At 22.9% G+C, this 19,772-nt stretch overlaps 3 protein-coding genes across 5 annotated transcripts in view; 2 read left to right on the top strand and 1 right to left on the bottom strand.

The window, feature by feature from the left end:
* Nucleotides 1–6,916, top strand: part of LOC134831754 (beta-arrestin-1) — a 53,544-nt gene extending 46,628 nt beyond the window's left edge. Inside the window, exons 7-10 of one of the 2 annotated variants that reach the window (XM_063845568.1) lie at nt 2,887–3,030; nt 6,301–6,387; nt 6,460–6,660; nt 6,720–6,916. In XM_063845568.1, the coding sequence (XP_063701638.1) occupies nt 2,887–3,030; nt 6,301–6,387; nt 6,460–6,660; nt 6,720–6,801 (514 nt within the window). In that variant the 3' untranslated portion in view covers nt 6,802–6,916. The remainder of the gene's footprint in view (nt 1–2,886; nt 3,031–6,300; nt 6,388–6,459; nt 6,661–6,719) is intronic. The other variant, XM_063845575.1, reaches the window with a different exon arrangement.
* A 4,807-nt stretch (nt 6,917–11,723) lies between these two features.
* On the bottom strand, nt 11,724–18,562 carry LOC134836032 (uncharacterized). Its single transcript, XM_063851158.1, has 8 exons — nt 18,351–18,562; nt 17,402–18,281; nt 16,343–16,600; nt 15,924–16,283; nt 15,725–15,864; nt 14,847–14,992; nt 11,988–12,546; nt 11,724–11,934 (listed from the first exon to the last, which is right to left on the bottom strand). Exons 1-8 carry the CDS (start codon nt 18,403–18,405, stop codon nt 11,768–11,770), a joined length of 2,565 nt encoding a protein of 854 aa, XP_063707228.1. The 5' UTR covers nt 18,406–18,562; the 3' UTR covers nt 11,724–11,767.
* LOC134836048 (neuropeptide-like protein 31) lies at nt 14,273–14,854 on the top strand. 2 transcript variants are annotated; one of them, XM_063851194.1, is made up of 2 exons: nt 14,273–14,380; nt 14,482–14,854. In XM_063851194.1, the coding sequence occupies exon 2, from the start codon at nt 14,516–14,518 to the stop codon at nt 14,777–14,779; it is 264 nt and encodes an 87-aa protein (XP_063707264.1). In that variant the 5' UTR covers nt 14,273–14,380; nt 14,482–14,515; the 3' UTR covers nt 14,780–14,854. The 2 variants fall into 2 exon arrangements, with proteins under 2 accessions (XP_063707264.1, XP_063707255.1); XM_063851185.1 differs by having other exon boundaries at nt 14,277–14,411.
* Nucleotides 18,563–19,772: the final 1,210 nt, after the last annotated feature.

Here is a 19,772-nt window from a genome sequence, read left to right as displayed (position 1 = left end):
TACAAATGACGAAAAAAAATAAATGCACCGAAAAAACAGTTCGTTACAAACTCGCACAAAAAGTCAACGACATGTTTATTGGAAAATATTTATACAAGTCAGTCATGGGAGTGTAATGAATACTCGCACACAGTCCTGCCTGCCACTTGTTTGGTGACACACATTGAAAACATCTGATTCACGTTCTTTTTCTGTTTTTTGTGTGAATTTTTTTTTTTTTTTTTTTTTTTGCTAAAAGTACACAAACACTCCATTGAGTTGTAACACGTCACGTCGAAGTCTGGCGGCGATGTGGCAACAACAAAGTAAAAATTTCGTAATTTATCGTGTGTTTGGGCTTCTGTGAGTTTTTTTTCCTTCGTTTCATGTAAAAAGAGAGAAAATAGGTGAAAATTCAACAAAAAAAAATCAAAGAAAAAAACACATGTTTGCTAATTTTATTTTTCCCTGAGCTACGACGAAAGCGAAGAAATGTTGCGAGATGATAAAAATAAAAACAAATGATTCCACTTATTTGCTCTATTTGCATAATAAAATAAAAATGAAGATTTTAAAAGCGATCGTTTTGTATGCAAATATGTTTGCATTTGTCGAAAGGATTATAAAAGTGCTTTTTCTCGCAACCTGCTGCCATCGCCCGATTTTCATCCCATATGCACACATATGCGGCGAATGACAAAAAAACATTAAATGTTCTTTCCAACTTTTTCGTTTCGTCGTCGCTCGTTGGCTGCGAGGTGAACACACTCCTCCGTTGGCAAAATGAATATTTGATCCCGTAAAAAAGATGTTTGGCACGTTTTTCGTCGCGCACAAAACCAAAAAGCTACAAGTTAACGCGAAAAAGAGTTCTCGGAATGTTTTGTGTATAAATATAGTTTTGACCTAGTTGTAAATTGTTGAGCTAAAATAATGAAATTAGACGAGAAAGTTGGATGAAGGAGACAAAGTCAACCTTTTAATGCGGTTGTTTAGAGATTAATAAAGTTTTTAAGTGAGCAAAAATTACGCCGTGACGGAAATTGTGTTGAAATAAAGGAATTACGTTTCTTATTAATTAAAAAAATTATTTAAAAAATAAAAATTAAAAATTATTAAAAACTAAAAAAAATTAAAAATAAAATCATAAAAAAATAAATTTTTAGAAAAATAAATTTAATTTTAAAGTTGATTTTTTTTTAAATTAAATTTTTTTTTTATTTTATTTAAATATTTATTTTTATAATTTAAATTAAAATAATTTTTTTTAATTTTTTAAAAATTTTAATTTAATTCAAATTTAAATAAATATTTAAATTTTAATTTAAATTAAAAATTTAATTTAAATAAAATTTTTTAAAATAATATTTTATTTTTTAATTTAATAAAAAAATCTTTAAAATAAAATAAAATAATAAATAAAAATAAGTTTTATTATTATTTTTTTTTTAAAATAATTACAATTTGATAAATATTTGAATTAAATTTAATGAAATTTATTTATTTTATTTTTATTTAAATATATTTCATTTAATTTACCTGTTTTAATTGAATTTATTAAAATTATTCAATTAAAATAAATAATATATTTTTTTTTTTTTTTTAATTTTTTTTTTATTAAAATTACGGAATTTAAATCATTTTATTAATGATTTAAATTCCGTCACTGAAATTCCAAAAATTTAACTTGTTGACGTCTCTCACTCCAAAAGCGACCAAAAATCGTCAACATGTAATTACAATCAAAAACCTCATCAAATATTTAAATATCTCACAATTTTCGGGGAAAATCGTCTTTTTGCGACTCACACTCGTAAAAACGATGAGAACTCATATTTTATGCATAAATACTTTGCCATAAAACTTTAATAAAATACCGAATCTTTGCGTGCCATTTAAGTGAGGAAAATTGGAGAGATAATCACGTAATAATGATACGCAAGGTCTGCAAAAAAAGGGAAATTTAGTCCATTTAGATTTCCTTCTTGCGGCGAAGAAAGGAAAAAAACGAACAAATGATTGGCCAAAATCACATTAATAATTCATAAAAAATCGAATTTATGCCCGATATTCGTTACACTTCACAAAATTGGTTTTCTCCTGTGTTACATATTATTTCCATATCAATTTCTTAGGCTGTGGTAAAAATGGAAAAATTTTGTTATTTTAATGGAAATTTTATAATTTTTATCGAATTTTTATTGAATTTTTACGATTTTTTTGCTAAAGAAAAAAAAATTGAATTAGCAAAAAGTCATTTACGAATTTTTAACGGTAATTTTTTAAATTGACAATTTCAAATTATTTGAAAGTTTTTTTTTCTAATTTTAATTAATTTTATTTTTAAATTATTATTTTTCTTATAATTGTTTATTATTTTTTTTAAATTATTTTCTTTTTCATTTTTTTACCGCGTTTAAAAAAATAATTTTAATTTTTATTTACAAATTTTGATTTATTTTTGTTTTTAATTATTTTTATAAGAAAACTTTTGACAAAAAAATTTTTAAAAATATTATTTTATTTTTATTTTTTTAAAGATGAAATTAATTTAAAAAACATTTTCTCTTATCCTTTCCGCCTTTTATTGGTTTCGTTCAAAAGTTACAAGCTCCATCATGCATAAATTTCGATCCTTTTTCGCCAAAACGCACACACATCCAACCAATTAGACGTACAACACACAAGACACGAGAAAAATTACTTTGTTCTCATTCTTCGCCAAACTCTGTCTCCTTTTGTCTTTTCAAACAGACACAAGGAGAAAAAGTAAAAGGATGATCATTTAAATAAATTAAAAATTTCCTTTTCTTCTTATCTTTCCTTGAAATAATTTTCGTCGCGTCGTCATCTCATCGTTTTCGTATCAAAAAAAAAAAAAAAATTGCAAAAAAATTAAAATCGCAGTGACGGATGTAGCGTGGCGCCCGGTTTTACCCTCTCCAAAGTATTTACACTCACACCGCTGTTGGCAAACAATAAAGACAAATGGGGTCTTGCACTTGATGGTCAACTCAAACACGAAGATACAAATCTAGCGTCAAGCACATTGTAAGTATTTCTGTTGTTCTTTGTGTGTGTTTTGTCCTCTTTTTTGTGTTTCCTTCATGCCGAAGATAAGAAGATGAAGAAAATGAAGATTTTTATCTACTCCCATGATGAGTTTCATCATGATGAGTTACAACATGTCTTACAATGTTATTTTAATTTATTTGCTCGACAATATTTGTGTCGTGTTTACAGTTTCTCGTCCTGTAAATAAATAATTGAGAAGAATTTGTAGAAAGTTATCGTTCGAAAAAGAATTAAATATTAAACCGCATTTCGATTTTTAAGCATTTAAAAATTGACTCAATGAATATTTTGAATTTTTAACCCAGTTGACATTGTGAAATTTCACTAAAATATCGATATTCGGATTTTGTCCCAATGCGAATTCTAAATTTTCTCTCAATTTATATTTTTAATTTCGCCCCAGTTAAAATTTTTAACTTTTGCCCCAATGCAAATTTAATTTTTTGCCCCATGTAACATTTAAAATTTTTATCCATAATTTTTTTAAAATTTGCTTTAAAGAAAATTTTTAAATTTGCCCCGTGTTACATTTTAAATCTTTTTTCCCAATAAAAATTCTAAATTTTTCCAAAAATATTTTAAAATTTTATCCCAGTTTACATTTTAAAAAAATTTTCTCGTTGAAATTTTTTTTTGCCCCAATGCAAATTCTTTATTTTTTCCCACTCTACATTTGAAATATTTTCCCAAAGCAAATTATTTATTTTGCCTTATGTGACATTTTGAAATTTCGCCCCAATGTAAATTTCTTATTGAATTTTAAACTTTTTAATTTTCAGTCCCAATGCAAATTCTATTTTTTTTGTTACATTCGAATTTTTCATCAAAATGTAAATTTAAAATTTGTTCATATTTTCTAAAATTTTGTCCCAATGCAAATTTTTATTTTTGCCCCATGTTACATTTTAAAAATTTCTCCCCAATAAAAATTCTAAATTTTTCCCAAAACACATTTTGAAATTTCATCCCAGTTCACATTTTAAAAAAATTCCTTACTGAAAATTAAATTTTTTTTTATCCCAATGCCCATTCTAAACATCATTTCCTCAATTTTTCGTCGAAATGCGGTAAAAAAAACACACGAGTTGCACACGAAACAAAAATTTAATCTTGCATCAACTTCCCCAAGTCCCTTCTGTGGTTTAAATAAATTTTTAATTCAATTAATCCACTTTCCATGTTTTGTCTCTTCTAACCCATTGCTTGCTTGATTGCTTCTTGTGTGTGCGTGCAACGACAGTAAATCAGCTTTAATGTTCTTTTTTTTCCTTCCTTGTAAATAAATAAATAAAATAAAACCAAATGAAAATTTAATATTGAAAAATTTCATTTGAAAAAAAAAAATTAAATTACTGTAAATCCATTTATTTGTTGATATGTACTGCAAATGGCACTTCAAAATTTCTGTAAATACAAAAAAATTTATATTTTTTCGCACAGGTCTCGCGTTACAGATGATGGAAAATATAGGTACCGAAATATTTCATAAAATAATTGAATAATAGAATGATTGATGCATTTTACTGCTACCGTTATTTAGACATTTTTTTATATTTACTCCAATTATTTATCTGTCAACATGTTACTATTTTTTCATACTTTTTTTCTGCTTGTCATTTGTTATTAAATTTCGTGTTTTTTTTAAATATTTTTTTGATGGACATATTTTTTTCGTCTCAATTTTGATGAATTCCCGGAATTTTTTTCAAAAAATAAATAAATTGGATTTTCGACCAACGCGTAAATCAAATTTTCCGCTAAAACCGCGAACAAATCATATTTATAATGAGCACCAGTTGCTAACTTTTCGTCAATAAAATGTAATAAAATAAACTCATAAAAGGTTGAAAATTAGTTTGTATGAACTGAAAATTAACAAACACGCTAATTAAGGTGCTTCCTGTAAATATTCGTAATTAACTTGTAATCAAATTCACGAATTTTGTGTAATTGCGAATTTTTAATTGAAATTTTTCATGCATATTTCGTAATAAATGTTGCGCTTATTGACGAGATTTTTTGTCAAAATTATTTCCGATTATTTTTTTTTTTTTTTTGTAAAAAAATAATTTCATATAAAAAAAACGTAAATTTTCATATTTTATCTTTTGCAATAAAATGTTAATGTTTGTAGTAAAAACTATTATTTATAATACATGTGTGAAAAACTTTTATAGAAGAAAATGTGAAAATATATAAATTTCGCTTTTTTATGGCATCCAGTAAATATAATTTTTTATGAATATTAAACTATATATTTTTATTATTTTATTTTAAGGTTTATTATAAAATATTATTATTTTTTTGTAAATTTAATTATTTAAAAATTAAAAAATTATGATTATGATAAAATAAAAAAAATAATATGGCAATAAATATTATTTTTTTTTATTTTTTTGTAAAAAAAATAAATTTTAAATAATAATAATATTATAAATTATAAAATTTTTAATTGAATTAATAAAAATAAAATTAAAATTAAATTTAATAAAAAAAAAATAATTTAAACTTTTTTTTTCAAAAAAATATGAAAAATTTAATTTAATTTGAATTTAAAAAAAAAATAATAATAATTTTATTAAAAAAATTAATTTAATTAAAATTAAAATTTGAAGAAAAATTATTCACATTATTATTAAATATTTCCAATATTCATTTTTTAATTTTTTTTTATACAAAAAAATAAAAAGTTTAAATATTTATAAAAATATTAATTAAAAAAAAATAATTAAATTAATAAATTTAATTTATAATAAATAAAAATTAATAATTTATTATAAATTAAATAAAAATAAAATTAAAAATTAAAATAAATAATTTTTAATATTTTAATAAAGAACAATTAAATTAAAATTTTTGATATAAAAAAAATTAATTTAATTAAAATTAAAAAAAAATATATTAAAAATTATTCACATTAATAAACATTTTCATTTATATTGTAAAAACATTATAATCAGGGTTTATTGTAATAATAATAAAATAAATGATAATTAATGAATATTTTACTAATGAATGAACAAAAACTCACTAATGAGTTACTTTAAAAACATTTTTCATATAAATTTATTTTTTTTTCTTGCTTTTATTTTAATTTGCATGTTTATTAAAGGGTAAAAAGTTTATTTTTTAATATTTACTCTAACATTATGGTTAAATATTGAGCATATATGCATGTTTAACATTATTTACCTTACAAAAATTAAACAAATTTTATTTCTTTCATCTTTTCAAAAAAATCAACAGAATCGCCGATCCTTCACAACGAGAAAATTTAGGCATCATTGTGCAGTACAAAGTAAAAGTTAAATTATGTATTGGACCATTAGGAGGGTAGGTTTTCATGAAAAAAACATTTTCTCATGTCCCATTGAATATTAATGATTTTTTTTTTGCTTCAAACAGAGATTTAGTCGCTGAATTACCGTTCATTTTAATGCATCCGAAACCATTGGATGATGACCAAAGCACACTAGTTAACGAAAGGTCCCCGTATCGCTTGTCTATCGATAAACGTGGATCGTACAGCGGACATGCGACGGATAATGGAAATGTCGAAGATGCGAACAAAAATGATGAAATACCAAATTTAATACAACTTGATGCGTGAGTTTCATTAAATTTAATTTTTTTTTCGCCTTGTTTTAATTAAAATTCATGTACAGAGAGGATCCTTGCCAAGACGACGACATAATTTTCGAAGATTTTGTCCGTGCAAGATCAAAAGGCGGCGAAACAGAAGCATAATAAATCGTTCTTTTAAATTAATTAAATGAATATTTAAATGAAAAATTATTATTATTATTAAAAAAAACTGAAAAAAAAATAAATAAAAAAAATATAAAGCATTATTATACAAACATACCGATTATTAATAAAAAAAAACATATGAAATATGTGAATGATACTGATTATTCTATATTATATTATTATTGTAACTTTTATTGCATTTACGTTATATAAAAGTAGTATTTATATTATTTTACCATTGATTTATTAAATAATTGTAACTATATGTTAATTGAAATGCCAATATATTCTTTAATTAATGAGGTTATAGCGCGTGTAGCAATTTTATGTTATATAAATAAATGTACTGTGTGTTTACTTAATTTTTCTTCTACTTTTATGATTTTTTTTTAATTTTTAATAATTTTTTTTAATAAATAATTAATAACAATAATTAATATTTTTCCAATATATTTAATATTTTTTTTTTCAAATTAAAATATAAAATGAAATTAAATATTTTTTTTAAATATTAAATTTAATTTCAAAATTTTTTTTCTTGAAATTTAAACTGAAAAAAATATTTAATTAAAAATTATTTGTAAAATTAATTAATTATAATTTATTTAAAAAATTAATTTAAAAATTAAAATTATTTTTTTGAAAAATAAAAAAATATTTATTTTAAAATAAAAATTTTTTAAAAAAGCTTTCATTTTACGCTTCAAAAAAATTTTTTTAAATAAATAAAAATTAATATTTTTAAATAAATATTTAAAAAAAAATTTTTTTTGAAACGTTAAATGAAAGTTTTTTTTTAATTTTTTATTTTAAAATAAAATATTTTTTTATTTTTCATTAAATTTAATTATAATTAATTTTTTATTTATTTTTGTTAAAACAAAAATTTTCTTAATTTTTTATTAAAAATTTATTATAAATTAAAATAATTTCAAATTATTTTTAAAATATTTTATTAAATTTAATTATTTTTTAAAATTCAAAAATTTCTTTAATTAATAGATATTTTTAAAAATATTTATTTTCTTGAAATGAATGTTTTTTAAATTAAATATTTTTTTAAAAATTTAAATTAAATAAAAAAAAATTATTATTATTTTTAATTAAATTTATTTTTTAATTCAAAAATGTTTTTAAAAAAATTTTTCAGATATTATTTAAAAAATATTTAATTAAATTAAATTTAATAATTTTATTTATATTCAATTTAAAAAAAATAGAAGAAAAATTAAATAAACGCACGGTAAACACTGCAGAAAACATCGTAAAAGAGAAGATAATGATAATGTTTTAGGAGGAAAAATAACAAAAAGATCATTTTTATTACTTCTATACTTACTTAATCGCACACACTCACACACACCCATAAACCAAATGAATTTATTTGCATTTCCATTTTCTTCTGTCTTGATTCTCGGAAAAGTTACTCGAGTTTCATGATTATGACTCCCATGTCGCGTTATGTCTATGTGTGTAATCAAGACACAAATTTATGTGCACTTAACTCGACAAACATACTCCATTCCTTTTTTTATTTTACTTTAATCCTCCTCGGGTGTGTGTCTGAGTTTGAACTTTACTTTAGTAATAATAATACTTAAACAAGAGAAAAAATAAACGAAACTCTACTTAAAATTTTTTTGGTTTGAAATTCTCGGAATTTGCTTTAATTTTAATAAGATAAAAGCTTCTTGTCATTCTTTGCAAAAAAAAAAATATTATTTAATTTTCGAAAGTTTTTAATTTTATTCATTTTTACAAAAAAAAAAAAAATCAAATTAAACGCGCAATTTTTGTTACTTCTCCTTCTTCTTAATTTTTTTGTTACGAGAGAAAAAACTTTAAAAAAATAATTGTCTATACTGTGAGCTTATGACGAAGTTTCAAGATTTTCTACGCTACATAAATTAAAATAAATAAAAAAAAAATAAGTAAAAAAAGGATTTTTACAAAAAAAAATAAGAAAAATTAGAAAATTAGTTTAAATGTTGTGTATACGCATGAAAGTGACATTGGCACAAAATCTAAAGAAAAAAATTGACTTTATTATCAAAGTCTCTTCTAATTTTTTTATTTTAATTTTTTTTGCATTTTTTTTTAAATAATTAAAAAATTTTCAAAAATTATATTTTTTATTTAAATTAGAAAAAAAAATCATTACTTGTTGTGATTCTGCACTATATAAATTATTATTATCATTATTAGAGCAAAAACACGTGCTTTGTGCCTATATTTATGAAAAATTAATAATTAAGCAAGCATTCGATTTAATAAAATTTATGTTTAATATGATTGCAATATATAAAAATTATATTCTATAAGATATATTTTTTCGCACACTATTTCAATGTTAATAATATGTATAATTAAAAATTATATCAAAACGACAAAAAAAAACACAAATCACGTGCAAATTTTTTTTCTTTGAATTTTTCAGGTTTCATTAATATTATTATCAAAATTATTATTATTTTTAATCATAAAAATAAATTAAACGGGTTCCTATACAAAATAATAATAAATAATATAAAAGTTGATAAAAAAATATATTTATACATGAAAAAACGTTTTGAGATTATTTAAAGAAAAAAATGATTTTATTGAGTAATAATTAGCGTAATTAATCCCACAACAATCATTTTTAAGTAAAAAGCTGGAAAATTTGATATAAATAAATAGCAAGTGTTTTTAAAGTCCATTTAAATATATAAAAGTCTTTTAACAAACAACAGATATCATTAAAGAAAAGAAAAAAATGAAACGAAATGTAATGTTATATGAATATTTTAATTAATTGTCCAAAGCTAGAAAAAAAAACTTTTTGTATTCCATATGCCTTTTTGATAATATATATAAATTGAAACATAACACTATAACAAGATTTTCATACTACAAACACTACTGAATAAATATATTAACGTTTAGCGATAATAATAAAAGTAAATGAAAAAATATATAAAGAAAAGTCAAGTCAAGTCACGTTTAGTATAAAATAATAATAATATTAAAAATAAATGGAATATGATAAAATAATAAAAAAAAATGCGTCAAAAAAGAAAAATTTCTCCCGTTTTTATTATTTAAACAAATAACATGGATGACCAAACAACAATTTTTATTAAAAAAAAAACTCTGGGATAAAAACAAGAACAAACAAAAACCATAAAAATTCACAATTTTAAAACGTTTTAATTCGTGTTAAACGAAAGAATTTCCTCTCAAACACTCAGCATCTTTTAAATATTATAAAATACGCAGAAGAAACAGAGTGGAAAGTGATGGTAATAACATAATAATAAAATAATGTAATAGAAAAAAAAATAGTAAACTACAGAATTTAATAGAGGAATTTGTCCGGTCAAGATAAAATAAAAAAAAATATGAAGCGAGAGAAAAAAAAATACAAAGTTATAATATAATAATATTAATATACTTATTATTATTACTATTAAAGTAAAGTATAAAAAAAGTAAAATATACAAAGAAAAAAAATGGAAATAAAGAATTTGATGTACGATGAAAAAAATAAATAATATTTATTTAAATATTGGAGAATTTATAAGGAGAAATATTCATAAGAAGGTAAGTGCTTTTATATTGAATTTTTATTTTATTGGTTCAATTTTTTTTCAAGATTTTAAATGTACTTTTCATGTTTTATTATTTATTATTGTTTGTTTAGTTGAATTTAAAATAATTTTTTCAATTTATAATGTTCTGTTCTATTATTTGCTCATAAATTAAAATTTTCATAATTTTATTTAAAATATATAAAAATATTTATTTATTTTATTTGTTCTTTAAAATAATCATTACAAGAATAAAAAAAAATTATAAAAGTCCATGGAAATAATTTTTAAAATAAAAATGACTTTTTTTAACTTCTATCATTTGCATAGAAATTTAAATTTTTATAATTTCATTTAAAATTAATAAATAATTTTTTAATTTAATTATTTCAAATAAACAATAATAATTTAAAATTAAAAAAAATATTTTTAATGAAAATTAATATTTTTTATAATACATTAGTTTAATTATTTTTTATTGTATATATTTTTTTTATTATTTAATTCAAATTTTATTATTTCATTATTATATTAAATTATAGCATTATAATTAAAAAATTATTTAAAGAAAAATATTTTTTTTTAAATAATTAATTTAATTTGAATAATTTATAATAATTAAATAAATAAATATAATTCTTTTTTATTAAAAAAAAAATTATTTAATTTTACCGAAATTTTTTTAGAAAAAAATATTTTTTAGTATATTAAAAATTATTTTTTATTTTAAATTTTATATTATTTATTTGAAAATAATTAAATTATTTTTTTTTTTTTAAATATTTAAATAAAATTTTTTTATAAAAAGATATTTATTAAATATTAAATGCTTTTGCAACAAAAAAATGTAAAATAAAAATACTATAATAGTGAAATCATAAAAAAGCTAAAAGTTAATTCCAACAATTTATAACTTTTTATCACGTTTCAACAAATGATAAAAATTAATAGGCCATTTTCTCGGAAGTTGACTTAAAAAATATACATTTCATAGAATTTCATAACAACGAACATATTTTTTACAATTTCCTCAGAAAATAAATATTTATAATTTTTTTTCTACTACAATTTTTACTCTCTTTCACAGAAACTGCTTCAAGGATCATTTGTTTTATTTTCTTAACAAGCAACTTTTAAGGCGATTTCGTGGAAAAAACATTTAATACAAAAATTCACACGATAAGAAAATTTTTTCTTTAACAAAAATTTAGTTGCTAACGCATTTTTGGGAAAACATCTTTAGAAATTTGGTTGCTACTCAAAAAAAAAAACAATAAAAAAAATTTCAAAGGTCTCTTTTGTTCCGAAAATAGAAAAAAATATGACGAGATGGAGACGTCTGGCGAATTTCGTGACAAAACCAACATATTCTCACAGATAAATAAGGGGCTTCATTAAAAATATTTATTCAAACGTAAAACTAGGACAGTGCAAACAATTTGCACAAACAATAATAATTTAAACGAAGGATTTGCGTGTGTTGTCGCTGCATTCGTTTGACACCGTAATCCAACGGGCTTAACCAAAAACTTTACTTGGTACGGAAAACGGCAATCTTGCTCTGTAAAATTGAACGTTTTTGAACAATTTCGAGAGAGTAAATAGAAAATTTACCTGAACACTTGACGTAACTCTTGTCGACGGTGACGGCAAAATAAACATTTTCACACGTTTCGTAATTGCCGCGACAAATGTCGTAGAAGGAAAACCAATTGTACTCCAAATCGACGACATTCCGGCATTCACGTGCGTCTTCGTTGCCATCGCGCGTCATGCAAACCGTAATTTCGCCATATCCTAATCCCTGAAATTGCACTTGGAAATTATCGCTGAAGTAGTTGGCGTGGATGCGATATCGGATTTCCTGCTGCGGCGCGATAAATTCCTCAAAATGATCCCGCACTGTATGACCACTCCACAGGTGTTTGCCGCCTTTTTCCTTGCAATATGGCGAAATTATTCGTTTTGGAATGTTTTGAAGTGTTTTTTGGAGTTTTTTTGAAAATTCCAAAATTTTCGTCGAACCACTTTCGATCATGAAAAATTGATTTTTCGATGAAATTCCTTCAAACTCGCGGAACGTCTCCGGATTATTCGTCAAAAATAAGTAATACAGGTCGGGAAATTGCGTTAAAGTTGATTGCATCAAGCGTCGTGACACGTCAAACTCCTCCTGAAACGAAAAAGAAGCATGCCATTCATTAGCACGGAATCACAAAGAATCGAGCGAAAAATATAAAAAGCCGGAACATTCAATGCACAACGGATATTTATCGCCGACACTCTCCTCTCGTTGCGTTGATTGAGTTGGCAGTAACGATGTGTAATAAATTAGTCAGAATATTAATACTGATAATTATCGTATCGATCTCACTTCTGGCTGTAAACACGGGCAGTGCGACGTCATCATCGGTGTATTACGAAGGTGAGAATATTGCTAATTGATTCGAATTTTAGTGGGAAAGAACCTTTTTACGACGTATTTTTTTTTTGCGTTTTTAGGTTATCCCAGATATCAAGTAGTGACGAATTTGAGAAAAACGCGACGCCCGAAGTTTTTTAGACCGTATATTGATAAATTGTTTCCTGTTGCGGTTTTGTCAGGCGGTTGAGTGATGAGAAAAATTTTAAAATTTGAGCTTTAATGATTAAGGTTTTTAAAATTTAAGCTCAAAAATACAAAAAAAAATTAATAATTTGTTTAATTAAAAAAGATTTATAAAAATTTTAATTAAATTTAAAATAATTTAATTTTTAAAATAATAAAATTATATAATTAATTAATAAAATAAAATAAAAAAAATTAAAAATAATAATTATATATAATTACTTAAATTAATTTACTTATAAAACAAATTTAGAAAAAAATTATTTGATTTTATTTTTTAATTAAAATGTCATGAGTAAATTTTTTAGAATTATTTTTAAAATTAATTTCAAAAATAAATTAATTTTCATATAAATTTTTTTTCTTATTTTGCCTTGAAAAATATAACATTTAAAATAAATATGTTTCAAAAAAATTAAATTAAATTAAAAAAAATAAATACAAAATTATAAAAAAAAAATTACCTTGAACGTTAAAAATTAAAATTAATTTTATTTTATTTAAAAAAAAATTATTAATTAATTTTTTTATTTTATGAATTTTTTAAAATCAATTTTAATTTCTTTAAAATAAATATTTTGAGTTGAAAAAAAAATTTAATAATTAAATTTTTAATTATTTCAAATTTGATTTATTTTTGTATATGTTTTAAATATTTGAAAATAATAAAAAAATCAATTGAAAAAAAAATAAAAAAAAATGTTATAAAAATAAATCAAATTTTAAAAATTGTTTATTTTTATTATTTTTTGTTTATGCATTTTTTAATAAAAATGTCATCAAAAAACCTCTGCGAATTTTATAGAATTACACTTTGAAATTAATTTCAAAATGAAATAATTGTTCTTTCAAAATTAATTTTTAAATTAATTATTTTTAATGATATTATATTATTAATTTTATTAGATCGTTAATTTATTTTTTTTTAATTAATTATTTTTTTTTCTTTTTTTTGAACATTCATAAAAAAATAATATATAAAGAAAATTAATAAAATTTATTATTTTTTTTATTTTTTTTTTTATTTTTTTAATTTTTAAAAAATATTTAAGCCTTGAACTCGTTTAGAACGCGTAACTCGAGACATTGGAATCACTTTCTATGATTCATAATTTCCAGTTCTTACAAGAATTACGTCTTCAATAAAAAAAATAAAAGCTACTAATTGGAAAATCAGTTTCCGATAAATTTTACAACCAACTGATAATTGATTGACGTACAAAAACAACACAAAAAATAAAAAAAGAGTACAAGGCAAAATATAAATAAAAATATCAGAAACGTTTTAGCAGCAGAGCAGAAGTGAACTCGTCGAACAGCAACAAACTTTTTAATTGAGAGTGTTTTGAAGTAATTAATATTGACTTCGATCGACAAAAAAAACTTTTTTTAAAAAAAGGTAAAAAAAAAAAGTTTTTTGGTTGTAAAAGGTACTTTTTCCCCCTTTACTTTTAATTCTCTCGACGTCGTTTTAATTTGAACGTCTTGTTTTATTTTTAGAGAAAAAGTTTTCGACGACGCGCAACAGGAAACAATGGGTATCAAAATTCTCTTTTTGTCGCTTTTTGTGTTGTTTCTCGCGGATGCCAAACCAACATTTGGTCAAATTGGAATAATTGGCGGCGGAATTAGTGCGTATCCCGCGTACGGAAGATATCCTTATTATGGCGGCGGATATGGGAGAAGTTATGGCGGTTATCCGTATGGCGGCGGTTACGGGGGAGGCTATGGAGGATATCGACGCCCTTTTACGCCGCCTTTTGGAAGACCTTTTCCGATTGCCGTGTTTGGAGGATGATTTTTTAAGTTAATTTGCATGTAAAATTAATTATTGAGTGTGTGTGATAAATAAAAAAAAATGTTACTTGAGTCATACGGATGCCTTGTGATATGACAAAAAGCACGTGGGATGGCGCGCCGTAAGTATATTCTTCCATTTCAGTCTCCGTTTGGTTGGCAAGAGTTGCGATGAAGGACAAGAGAGCTGTGTTGAGACTTAATCTGGTTGGATCTGAAAAAATAATTGAAAAAAAAAATTAAATTTTTTTCAAAAGGTAAAATTCAGGAACCAAAAAAAATTTTTAAATAATTTTCTTAAAAAAATTAAAAATTTAATTATTTAATTATATTATTAAATAAATAAAAAAATTAATAAAATTAATTAATTAATTAATTAAATTAAATTAAATCGAAAAAATTGACAGAAATTTATTTTTTTTTTATTTTATTAATAATTTATTTTTTTTTTGCGTCATATTTTTATTTATTTTTTTTTTTAACAATATGGATTTTTATTTTCTTGAAAAATTTAAAAAAAAAAAAATTTTTTTTAATTTTTATGAAAAAAATAAGCAAAACTCGAAAAAAAATAAATTATTAATTTTTGAATTTTTAAATTAATTTAATTTAATTTTTTTTTTAAATTTAATTTTTATTAAAATTTAATTTAAAAAATAATTTGTGATTTCTTTTAAACTATAAGAAAATAATAAAAATATTTTCTTTGAATTTTCATTCAGATTTCGCTTAAAAATTATTAATTTCAAAAAATCCGTAAATTAAATAATTAATATTAAATTTATAAAAATAAAAATAAATATGAATTAAATTTCAAAAGAAATATAAAAAAGTAAATTAAATAAATTTTAAAAAATTAAAAAATTTGTTTGAAAAAGTGTTAAATTTCACTTAAAAATTAAATTTTACATTTTAAATTTTTTTTTTTTTTTAAGAAAAAACTTACATGGATCCGTGAAATTCTTCAACTGTTCAAAGACATTGGCGATACTCGGAGCACTTTTAACCATATACTTTCCCGTCATGCCATGAATTATCGACAATTTTGATCCTTTTGGGCTTAATTCGAGCATTTCTGCCAAATGACTGTGAATAAAAAACCAAAAATTAAAAAGAAAATCCATCAAAAAAAGTCATTGACTCACAAAATGAACTCTTGACTTTCGTATTCGGGACGCGCTCCATCAATCACTAACGTGACATCGACATTCGGCACTCTAAATTCCTCAAAATCGTTGCTGCACTCGTCGTCTTTCGTCAATTCCCTCGCTTTCCCAAAGAATTTGTCGACAGTTACATCGCAAACTCGTCGCATCTCTCCGTCGTCAACGATACTCGTCGCTGCATACTGAAGAATTTGTGCAAATCGATACGTTTCTTCTTTCAATTTTTCCGAGTCGATTGTTTGGAGAATTGCTTGTCGGTGACACGCTCGATTGATCCCGTCAGCAGTGGAACTAATTTCGTTGATGTACTTTTGAAAGCGTTCAACTTTGTTCGTTGTGCTAATTAAAAGAAAATTTTTACAAAAATTATGAAAAAAATTAATTTTTCAAAGAAAAACCTTTCATTCCAGTCAAAATCGATTTCTTCAACATCTCGGGTCATTGCTTGCTGTTTTACGTTGTTTGTACTTTCGATGGTGATTGATGGGATTCCGTACCGCTGATCGTAGTACATTTGAAGAATTTGCGATAAACGGAGACGATGAATGCGGTTAGTCCATGTCTTTACGTGATGCGCTACAAAATGACTGTCTATGCCGGCAAGAATCTCTGCGTCAGTCATCTCCCAGCGGGAATTGTGGGTTTCAGGAAGGTATCTAAATGGGAATTAAATTACTCATCATTAGGCAAATAATGCCTTTTTCGTGACGTTTTGTGATTTCTTTGAGGTTTCGTGTTTGCTTTATTTTAACATTGAAATATTTACGTGGAAAAAAAATTTAAATGAACTTCGAACTCGAAATAATTTTTTTTTAATTATTTGACTTTTTTCTTTTTGAAATAAAAAATTTACTTTTCGAAATTAAATTTTTACTTTTCGAAATAAAATTTTTACTTTTCGAAATAAAATTTTTACTTTTTAAAATAATTTTTTTACTTCACGAAATGAATTTTTTTTTTCGAAATAAAAATTTTACTTTTCGAAATAAAATTTTTACTTTTCGAAATAAAATTTTTGCTTTTTGAAGTAAAATTTTCACTTTTCGAAATAAAATTTTTACTTTTCGAAATAAAATTTTTACTTTTCGAAATAAAATTTTTACTTTTCGAAATAAAATTTTTACTTTTCGAAATAAAATTTTTATTTTTCGAAATAAAATTTTTATTTTTCGAAATGAATTTTTTTTTTATTTTTGAAATAAAATTTTTACTTTTCGAAATAAAATTTTTACTTTTCAAAATAAAATTTTTACTTTTCGAAATAAAATTTTTACTTTTCGAAATAAAATTTTTACTTTTCGAAATAAAATTTTTACTTTTCGAAATAAAATTTTTACTTTCGAAATAAAATTTTTAATTTTCGAAATAAAATTTTTCTTTTCGAATTAAAATTTTACTTTTCGAAATAAAATTTTTACTTTTCGAAATAAAATTTTTATTTTTCGAACTTTTCTTACCTCCATCTCGGAAAATACGAACTATTCCACGTGCCTGTCATCCCAACCGAAACATTAACTCCCAAAATCGGACTCTGAAAGACACAAACTTCAGCCAAATCTCCGCTCAATCCAGCAGCGAACGTATTATCGACACTTTCAACCGAATTAAACAACTTTTCAATGGCTTTTCGCGTGTCTTTCGGATCCATCGTCTCAAGATGCTCATAAGGATTATGCTTCCTATGACTTGTCATCAAATCATTCATTTGCACATTTTGCGGTTGCAATCCAGCTGCAATTGCTCCAATTAACGTTCCCGGCGTCACTGTCCCAAATTCACTTTTTACTGCGCCAAGTTCCAATGGGCAAGAACTCAAAACTTTTGGATTTTTTGCACCTCCTGCTGTCGTTGCATTCACATGAGGACGTCTCCGATTGAACGGATCAGGACGAGATGCTGTTCCGTCGCCTCTTCTCCGAGTAACGGGACATGTTCGAACTTCATCGCCGCGAATGTAGGGCTCAACTCCGGTGCTTATTAACTTGTGCAAGTAACAAATTTCCGTTTTTGTGAGATAATTTGCGAAATTTATGCGATGCGATGTGTGCGAGATAAGATTTTTCAGCAAATTAAATTTGTAAATGTGACTTCCGGTTGCTCCATAAGGCGTCACGAATTCACTTTCAACCCCGCCGGGCGTTCTTTCGATGCCATCTTGTCGCATTTCGTGAAAAATATTCGTCGCTACATGCCGAAGGTCGATATTTGGCGGAATTTTGTCCTCGAGTTTCGCGATTAATTCAATTAGGACACGCATCGAGGCACCAATCGATGGCAATGTTTCATTCGCACGATAGCAATGGATTAAATTGTCATAAATTCTGTGCATGGAGACGTCTGGTTGATTTTTGAAAAGAAGAAAAAAATGATAAATTAACACAAAATAAGAACAAGGAGAAAACTTACTGCTGCTAAATAATGCAACAAGAGTAAAACAAGCAATGAACAATTTGTTTCTCATGTTTTGTGGTTTCTCGTTCTCTATTTAATCTCGGATAAATAACTCAACTCAATCGATCGGCATTTCCCTCGTCAGGTGGCTATTTATTCAGATTTTCCTCGTTTCTCATTGCTCAAAATGTTTCATTAATCTTTTGAGGTAAGTCTCCCTTGATTTGTTTTCTGTTTGATTTTCGAGTGTGGACTGATTCGTAACATATCTCTCTCATATTTTTCTCTTTCGTTATCTTTGTTAAATATTTTTGCTGATTAAGTGTTGTGCAAGTGTCTTTGTTATCTTTCAAATTTATGTTTACAGGTGAGAGAAGTACAGAGTGTTTAATTATATGAATTAAATTGTTGAAATTTTTGAAAAATGTAATTTTTAATTTATAGATTTAATTTAAAATTTAAAAAAATAATTGATTTAAAAAAAAATAAAATTCAATTGATGTAAAAATTGTGTCAAAAAGTGTCAAAATTTAAATTAAAATTAATTAAATAAAAAAAATAAAAATTGTAAAAAATTATATTTCTTTAAAAATTGTAAAAAAAATAATTTTAAAAAAAATATTATTTTTTTAAAAATTAAATTTTTATTATTTTTTTCAAAATTTAAAAAATTTCATTAAAATTAATTTTTAATTTTTTAACTTTTTTTTTAAATTTTTATTTAAATTTTTAAATGTATAAAATATTTATTTTTTTATTCTAGATGACATAAGATAGTTATAATAATTTTTTTTTAATTTTAAAAACTTAATGATTTGTCAAAAATAAAACCAGAAAAAAATAAAATTTATTAATTTAAATAAAATGATTAAAATTCTACAAAAAAAAAATAAAATTATTAATTAAAATAAATTTTAAATTATTTTTTTTTTATTTAATTTAATTTTTGTCAATTTTGTCAAGTACAAAATTTGTCAATTTGTGATAAAAAATTTTTGTTGGAAATTAAATTTAAAATAATATAAGTAAAAAAAAATTAAGTTAAATTTTAAATAAATAAAATTTATTTTAATCTTAATTTTGAAAAAAATATTTTTTAATTTAATTTTTTATTTTATATATTTTTTAAAAACTAAAATATTTATTTTTTTAAAAACTTCTATTAAAATTAAATTTTAAAATTTTATCTTAAAAGTCAACGCTTAATTAGGTTAGTAAATTATCCAAAATTTGATAAGATAACAAAGATAAGATAAGACAAAAAAAATAAGAAATTTGCATTTTTGAATAATTTACAAAAAATTCTTTCAAAACTTTTATTTTGTATTTTAATTTTGACTTAAAAATTAATGAAATGTGAATGTACAATGTTTAACGTTGAAAGATGTAAAAAAATAATAATTTTAATAATTAAATTTAACGGTCTAAATTAAAAAA

The sequence above is a fragment of the Culicoides brevitarsis genome, chromosome 1 (genome assembly GCF_036172545.1).
Source record: "Culicoides brevitarsis isolate CSIRO-B50_1 chromosome 1, AGI_CSIRO_Cbre_v1, whole genome shotgun sequence".
Lineage (NCBI taxonomy): Eukaryota > Metazoa > Arthropoda > Insecta > Diptera > Ceratopogonidae > Culicoides > Culicoides brevitarsis.
The sequence above is the reverse complement of the archived record's forward strand: the minus strand, read 5'-3'. Positions and strand labels throughout refer to the sequence as shown.